This window comes from Corvus brachyrhynchos, unplaced genomic scaffold, assembly GCF_000691975.1.
Source record: "Corvus brachyrhynchos isolate BGI_N302 unplaced genomic scaffold, ASM69197v1 scaffold5, whole genome shotgun sequence".
Taxonomy (NCBI): Eukaryota; Metazoa; Chordata; class Aves; order Passeriformes; family Corvidae; genus Corvus; species Corvus brachyrhynchos.
This window is the reverse complement of record NW_008238321.1, coordinates 7,841,326-7,850,081: the sequence shown is the minus strand read 5'-3', so window position 1 is coordinate 7,850,081 and position 8,756 is coordinate 7,841,326. Positions and strand designations below refer to the sequence as shown.

The 8,756-nt window shown below is 46.4% G+C and overlaps 1 protein-coding gene across 1 annotated transcript in view; it reads left to right on the top strand.

Moving 5' to 3' along the window:
- Positions 1–1,136, top strand: part of LOC103615418 (cytochrome P450 3A12) — a 12,275-nt gene extending 11,139 nt beyond the window's left edge. Inside the window, exon 13 of the mRNA XM_017734100.1 lies at positions 2–1,136. Coding sequence (XP_017589589.1) covers positions 2–97 — 96 coding nt within the window. The 3' untranslated portion in view covers positions 98–1,136. The remainder of the gene's footprint in view (position 1) is intronic.
- The last annotated feature ends 7,620 nt before the right edge of the window (positions 1,137–8,756 follow it).

Genomic DNA, 8,756 nt, shown 5'->3' with positions numbered 1-8,756 from the left:
GATCCCACTGGTCCTGGACTCGAAAGGTTTCATGCAGCCAAAGAAGCCCATTGTCCTGAAGATGGTCCCCAGAGACCAGGCTGACCTGAAGAAGTGAAGAAAGCAGGAACAGAGCAAGAGACTCTTATTTAATGGTGCCTCCTTCCCCTCTTGAGAGGAGACCAAGTTAATGTGTTCGCTGTAGGAATATCAGGGGTGCAACCCCCCCATTTCATGGGGGTTTGGCCCAGCACAATTACATGAGCATTATCCTAATGAACACGAGCCCCAGGTCCTGCTGTCCCCAATCACAATAGGCATTTTGCAAGACCATTTGCACTCGAGTTATTTGGGCATTTTTTTCTCTCTCTCTGAAGAGGCACTTTTCTAAGCAATTTGATTCCAGACATTGTCAGTCTCTTCTGGCAGTGTAATTTAAATCAAGATAGGGAGAGCAAATTGCACACAGTTAAGTAATGCTGCCATTGCTCCTGTTCCCACTGCCTGCTGGGTGACTTTGTGTGTCTTCTGGTTTTATTCTCCTGGGAATGCAGAGTTGTCCGGGGCTATTTCCTCAGCTCTGTGCTATGACCCTGACAGGTGTTAAAATGGTCACGTCCTTTAAGGACTGAATGCCTGCAGCAGATTTTCTGATGCTGATTTATTTAGATTTTGGTATGATTTTAGATGGCTTTTGTGTGATTCCAAGTGCAGATGAGTTCACTGGAGGAGCCCAGAGAGAAGCAGTTACCCCTAATGACTGGAGATTTGCAGAGTGGGAGAGAAGTGTCCCACATGTGTTGCCTGATTGTTTGCTTATTTTATCGTGGGCATGCAGCCATCTCCCATGGAAGGGATTGTCAACACAGGTACCATCCATACTGCAATCATGACACCTTTTAGTCTGATTTATATTAGGCTGCTGCAAGACCAACGTAACTAAATTAATAATTATGCAGGGTGCAGCACTGAGAGTCTTCGGATGTCCTGGACAACCCTGTCTGGAAGAAAGGTGTCTTTGCCTATTGAGAGCTTCAAAATCTTGCCAAACTTTGTAATTTTTGTACAGTCTAGAATTTCATATTATTCCTCCAAAATCTGCTGCTGGAATGCTAACTGCAATAAAAAGTTCACTTACCTCTCCTATGACCAGCTGATGCCAGTCTCTGCTGCTCTGCTTTCTCCATACACAAGTGACTCCATCTGAAGATCCCATAAGCCTTTGGCCAGGTGACAACATCCCATCACCTCTCCCAGCTGGATTCCTCCCTTCTTTGGTGGGATTCTCAAAAATCAGTGCTGCGGAGTGGAGATAGAAGCTTTCTTGTTCAATTCCTTCTTCTGCTGTCACCTTGTGACACCACGAATCACTGGGCAGGTGGTCCTGCTTCTCTCAGCCAAGCATTTGTTTTGCTGTGAGAGTGGAGGGATTTGATTCTGCACAGCAGCTGACCTCAGACAGGGTTCAGAGTGCTCTCTGTGCTCTCCTAAACACCTCATGCACCTGCTCTACCTCTGTTGGATTTTGGCACTGGGTGAAGTACCTGCATGTGCTTATACATCCAACCCACTCAGTACCGTGTATAATGGTGCTTGGATTCCTGGGAGATGAAAACTCCTTTTATCCTGGATGAATCCCTGTGGGTACCATAAATCCTAAGAGCTGCTCCTGGAGGTGCAGAGTTGAAGGTACAGCAGCCCAAAAGGACCGGCTGAGCAGAGGCATTGATGGTGTGAAGTGAGTCCTATTGCAAAAGGAACTTTATTCACTACATAGCAGTTTTTATATGTCTTTTATATTCTTTTATATAGAGGTAAATAGATTATACATGTTATTATATATTCTTTTCATACTTACTTTCTATATTTTTTAGGAATTGAGTAGAAAACCTCAGAAGAGATACAATAACCTTTCTGCAGCAAATTAAATTCCCCAGTGAAAGACACCCTTGACTGGAAGTGTAGGGGAGGAGTGAGGCTGCTTCTCTAGAGAGTCATCAATGAGCTGGGTGAGAGGGTTAGAAAATTCCCAGCAGCTCAGGCAACCATGGCTTCCCCTTCTGCCCTCGTCACCTGCAGCACTGCAACTCCCTTTGGCCACCAGCATACAAAAGTGACAATTCATCTTTGTTTTCAGCTGTTGCTGTTCCATTTTTCAAAGTCAAGGCAGGGTGTTTGTGACAGCACATGGACAAAATGCACAGGCAGGCAGACCCCTGGAGGACAAACAGCTGAAAAGTGCCTATACCATCACAGTGGTTCATAAAGAGGGGCATGGAAAATCCTCAGGTCTCTGCCTTGAGAGGTGACCGAGAAGATGAGGGTGACAAAGTCACCTGCAGTGTCACAGGTCAGGGATGAATTAATAACCTTGCTGGGGCAAAGGCCAGAGCTTGCCTGGTAGCAGTGAGAAAAGGGTTTTGCCTCTTCACCCCATGCCCATGTTGGAATTAATCACTCACACAGAAATGTCAACACTATAGGAAACCATCCTTCAGGATAATCTCTCTCACAAAGCTGCTTAACATTTTGGAAATACACAGTTCACTTGGAGGTGTCAGGATTTCAGCCCTTCTCACATCTGTTCAAAGGCATCTTCATCTGCTGCACCCCATGCCAAGGGAGTGGGGAGCAGAGCTGGGCTGGGAACGCCACTGTACCTGTAGAGAGACAGATAAGCACTGCCTCATCTCCCAGCACCTGCTTGGGGTTCTGACGAGGGACAAAACTGTTGAGTTCTGTCAAATCTCATCTTTGTTTTGCTGAATTTTGTACTTAAGAGCAGGAAGCGCACACCTCTGTAGGTTCCCAAGTGTCCTAGAGGGAGGTTTGCCAGCAGATTTGGCTTTGGGGAGTGGTTTGGGACCTTGCAGTGGGGAATTGCTTGTACTCTGTGAGTTTTCCAGCAGGTTCAGTACCTGGGATGCTGTTTCTTGAGTTTATTCCAGACTGAGCAGGTGTTCAGGAGATGTTCGGTGTCAACCCTTTCTGGTCTGATTTCCAGAGGTAACGAGCAAGCACCACTCCCCCACAGCCAGGGGAAATGGAGCTGTGCTCTTCCACAGCCCTGTGCCTCAGTTTACCTGCACCTATAATTTTTTTTTTAATTATTTACACTTAGGCAATAGTGAAATTTGATCTGTGTCCCCCTTGAACCATGCTTTGATTCAGATCCCAGCGTGGTCCCAGAGTGAGCAAATGGGTTTCCTTTTGGAGGGCACTAAAGCAGACGTGCTTCAGGAGGTCCCCTAATATGCTCCAGCTGCTGACACCTTGAAGCAAGTCCTCCACTCCCCCTAAAAAACATCCAGGATGATTATAGGGCTCTCAGCATGAACTCCTCTGCTCTGTATATCCCCCTGCTACAGCAAAGCACTGCTTCCCAGAGCAAACAGGCTTCAGCTCAGTGCCGGGTCCTTCTGGAAGGACAGTCCCCCTTCAAGTGGCATCACTGCAATCTGGTCCCACTCACTCCTGCTTCAATTATTTAGGCTTCTTTCAAGCGAAAGCACCCACTTGCCCTTCACGGCGTGCTCCCTCTCTGAATTGCTATTGCTGCAGGCTCACCGTGTGCTCCCAGGGCCAGGCCCAGGTGGATTAATCATGCATGCCACAATTTACAAGAAACCTGGAGCTTTCCTGCCCCTGACCCTGGCTTGCATAGAGGTTGTCTGTATTACTGCTGCTGGTGCTGTACTGTACCCGCTGCTGAGGAGAGACAGGCCTCCAGACACCCATACTGAATGCTCAGTTCGGTTAAAATCAATGAGATAATCAGCCCACAGAGTCTGCCCAAAGGTCAGGAAGCAGTGATTTTTTTCCTCCAGCAACTTTGGTCCTGAGCTCTTGTTTCAGTGTGAAGGTTGCAAGCAGAAGCACTTCAGCTGGTAGGTTATCAAAGAGCTGTGAGTGCTGGTAGTTAGCTGGCAGGCTAATGTAAGAAGAGCCTAACGAGGTCCCCTAAAACAGGGAGGTAAGTTCTTGGCAGCGTGTGTTTCTCCAAAACGAGCAGGAGATGGTGAAGGGTGAGCTGGTGTCCTGCAAGCCAAAATGCCTTGAAGAGGAGCCCACCAAGGTGGAGAAGGAGGAGGATGTCAGGAGAAGGGGATGCTCTGGGAAGGACCAGGTGGGAATAACCCCTTTTTCTCACCCCATCCCACAAATTTCATCCCCCATCTTGTGTCCCCTCAGTCCCACGTGTGCTCACAGCAGCTGCTGGCGGAGCCAAAGGCCACAGCAGTGGGAGGACCCGTCTTTACCCCTCTCATCACTCCAGCACACATTCTCTAGCAGCTGGACACACGACATACTGCGGGCTGAATTTGCAGAAACACTTTGGTCTTTCATTTTTAAGCTCAGTGATTCAATCCCCCACAGAGCCAAGGTAAACAGCGGCGATGCCGCTTCGGTGGGCTCAAGGTTCCAAGTCAAACAGCAGTCGTTTAACCACACTTCTAAAGCTCGTATCATTTGAATGTCATATGTCAAACTGATGCTACTTCCACTGAAGGCAAATAGCTGTTTATTCCCCTCACAGCTGCCCAGCAGTCTGACATTCATTACCGAAGCCTTTCAGGTGCCAGGGATTGAAGCTACCTGTAGGAGTGCATCTATCAAAGCCTTCCACCTCTTAGGGGTCATTCCCTGTAATACCAGCTCATACATTTTAGTTCAGGCTCATTTTACAGCGGCTGTAGTTCTGCAGTTGTTTTTTCCTATGTGTGAACAAGGTCAGGCATTGTTTTTTGCCCGTTCCCTCCCAAATTATGTCGTTAGCTCATTTTTCATGGCTTCTCCTGGGTTCAGGCTTGCTGTCACTGTGCGCCAGCCCCTGAGGTTTATGATGTGAATGTTCCACAGCTGAGGGCAGCAGCCAGCACACAGGACTGCGGTACTGGTGGTCCAGTCATGACATCTTGATGCAGTTCAGCTCTCCTTGAGGCCAGCACTGTGAATTCTGTTTCTGAGACGTAAGTTCATGCACGAAAGACCTGATATTTTGTAGTTTATTAGGCACTAAGATGTTCAATTGGCTGCAGAGGAATTTACAGAAGAAAAAAAAAGGCAACAGAGATGATGAGATTAGTTTGCATTTTGACAGTGCCTTGAACCTCACAGAGCAATTTACACCTGTGCGAGGAATCTGTGGAGCTCTATTGAATCAGACCTGGGGCGTTCTACAGCCGCTTTGCACGAGCATAAACGACAGCATAAGGTGCAAAGGAAACAGCCGGCCGGACAATTACAGAGCGTCTTCACACGCCTTATTAATCCTCATTACAGCCCTCTGTGCTGAGACTCGGTGTCTTCCCTTCCCTGACCAGGGCCAGCGAGGCTGTGGAGCCAATTTAGCCACCTGCCAAACTCACAGGGTCTGACTGCTGCTGTTGACGTGTCCTTGGTCCTGGGGAGCTGGATGCTCCTTGCCAGAGCCTGAGATGCATCTTGCTAAATTACAGTGATGGAAATCTCGGCTGCCTCCTGCCTTACCAGGCTTCTCAGCAATGTGTGTTGTTATGCTCAACTCTATGTATGTCTTACTGTCCATTTTTTCTCTTTTAAGCTTAGCTCCATGGGTGTCTCAGGAAGGTGGGGTGGTGTTCATCCAAAAGATGAAATGCAGTTTCTTGCGTGTGCTGATACACCCATGAAACAGCTCTGGATGCTGTGTGCATGCAGAGTCAGGAGCCTCAGGACACAAGGAAAGGGGGGGAAAAAAAGGAATTATTCACATGCTGTCAGAGTAAGGGGCTGGAAGCATTGCCAGCACGTGTCTGAGCCATACCTGTGCACTCAGGTTAATGACCCAAAATACAGCTGCCAGCATCGCTCTGTCTACAGGGACATTTCACGGGTGGTGTGATTGTTTGCTGCAGCTCTCACGTTTGTGGCTGTTAGTGAAACTCCTTACAAGAGACTGTTTTCTCAGCACTCCCAGAGCACTCGCCCTGGTTCCCACTCAGAACCTCCTGCTTAAAAGCTGATAGACCTGAACTTTTCCCAATGCAGATGACAAGAAACACCTGGAGAGTGTAGAGCCGTGCAGGCAGGAGACAGCCTGAATAGTTAGACCAGTTGTACACAGTCATGAGATTAGCTGTGTAATGTCCTTTCTGGGAATCTTATTAATGTTATCTTATTATTTCATAATAGATTTAACCCATGTGCTAGTGTTGGCAGGCTGTAATTGGGCCTTGCCAGGGAATTACTCATATTTTTCATTCTTGAAGGAACGAAGAGCATATTCGGTTATGCTAACAACCTCATTTGTGTGGATTCCATTCACTTGGTACGTCTGGCTGGTGAAGAATTGCAGCCAGAGTGATGATTTCTCACTCCAAGTAAGCGTCGAGGTGTCTCTCAGCAGATGCTCTCCCCTCCAGATGCTGAGTTGATGCCTTGCAGTGTTTGCCTCTCCTCTGGCAGCTGCAGACTCGCCCAGAAGTGTTTTTTTTTCAGCACACGTTTTGCTGATGGTGATGTCTTTGCCTCTCAGTGTCTTGGGGTGCTGCAGGAGCCGTGAAGCTCTTTGAAATGGAGCAATATTATCTATTGCTGCTTTATAAATCCTTTCTGCCTGTTTAGTACGCCTTGTTTGGGCCTTGGGCCATCGTGCCTACCCAAGTTCTCCAGTGAGGGTTTTTTAACTCTGCACAGGGTATAAATGATAGTTTCAGCTGTGGAGAGCCCTCCTCCCCATGCTTACAATTACTCTCTGTGTGCGTATCAAAGCACATGAAACGTACCCGTGTCAATAAAACCCTTTCTAATTCTTTTTTATCCTCCCCAGGGGAGCCCTTAGAGCCCCATGGAACCTCGAGGAGCCCTTTAATTCCTCTTGCTTTGGTCCCCACCGCTGCTCGGGGCCTGTTGTTGGAGCAGCTGTGAAAAATGCTGCTCCCTAATGGAGCACAGCGGGGGCTGCTGAGTGACACAAAGCTTCACCTGCCCACGGGGACCCGGCTGCCTCCACAGCCTTCTCAGAAATGTTCCCCTGCATTTGTTTGTAAAATGTCTTTATCCAGCCAGGGGAAATGTCCCTTGAAGTCAACTAACCAAATAAATAAATAACAGTCAAAGACAATCCAGAAAGGAAAAAAAAAAAAAAAAAAGTTTCTAGAGGGAAATAAGTGATGGATTGAAAGAGATTTGAGGCTGTTGTGTCGTACAGCTCCGTGCACGATGTGACAGGAGAGTCCTCACTGCGCTGCTTGCTGTCTTCTGCTTTAAATGAAGTCCTAAAAATGCTGATTTAAAAGGGTTGAAGAAACAAAGTGAGATAGTCTGATGTACACTTTGGATGTTTTTTAGCCCTTCTGAACTTTTTTCATGATATACCTGCTGAGGCTGTGTCAAAATAAAGCTCTTCAAGCAAGGTGCAGGAGGGATGCAGGAGCTATGAGAAGTTTTTCAGTGTTCATGCACAAATCTGGGCAAAGAGAGGAATAATTTCACTTCCCACATAGAATAATGTCCAACAACAGGAACCCTGACCTGGAATTTTTCTTTGCTTTCCAAAGGCATCCCTGAGCGGTCTGTAGAGAACAGAGGGAAGTGTTGATTAATACCACTGTTAATGAAAATAAACACAGGCTAACATTCCAAGCAACGTGATTTCTTAAAGCATCCAAGGATAGCAACAGATGCAATAAAGCAGAAATTCACTTTGGCTGCCAAGGGATAATGTTTCCTACTTTGGACACAAGCCTGGGGGGGAACATACCACTCTTAGCAGAGCAGCCTGTGACCTTGAAGGTCTTGTAGGTTTGAAAAACCATCATCTCAGACCTGAATGATCCCAAGGGAAACTTCCCAGACCCTGTGAAGGGCCCAATACAATCTCCTGACCTGCCTGGGACCTGGATGCTCTCCTTGCTCAATGGAAATGTCCATTGGCTTTTTCCATCTGCCTATTTATCTCATTGATTTGACCGAAGGAATCATGGGATTGAAAGAAAAATAATAGTTCCCAGCCCAGCCAGCTCCTTATTTTGATTCATTCCATTCTTGTCACTTTGAGTGAGCTAAATAATTAATTGTGTTACCAAAAACAATTAAGGCTAATATCACACCGATTACACTGGCCAATTCTAACAATAATGTTGGTAAGAACATCTAAATAACCTGATATGTAATTATGGTCTGGCTGTTCAGTGATGTGCAGGTTTGGGGCTTTTTCTCCCTCCAAATTTTGGCCAGCCACATTGATTAAATGAGAATTTCTTATAGCTAGTGTTCAAATTATCAAATACTTGCCTAAAGCAATCCCATTGATCAAGTGTATCATTTGTAATACAAATGTTTTTATTAGGAGGCTTTGTTCAAGATAAATGAAGGATCAAATTAACTGGAGATTGGATTGAGTAGAAAGTGCTGCAGTTGGATAATTTCAAGCACTGATGCTGAACATTTCTTTCAAATGATGAGAAGTCATCAACTAAGTCTTAATATAAAACACGCACACACAGAGGCACTGCTGTATCGATTCCCTTCATTGCTGTGGCACTTTTTATCAAAATACATTTGGTATTTGTGAAATAGCCTACAAACCCATCATCTCACTGCAACCAAAGCAGGCTGAGGGTTTAGTCTGGCCACAATTAGGCTATCAAAATGCCAACATGCACCACAACCTGCCTCCTTCTCCCTCATTTTTTATCCCACTTCTGTTGCCTCTCTTACCACCCAATAAAACTCTGCTCTTAACCCACTCACCTCCTTTAATCCAGAACAGGGCAATCATTTTCCTCTTTTAGGAAGGAAAACCACTAGAAAGC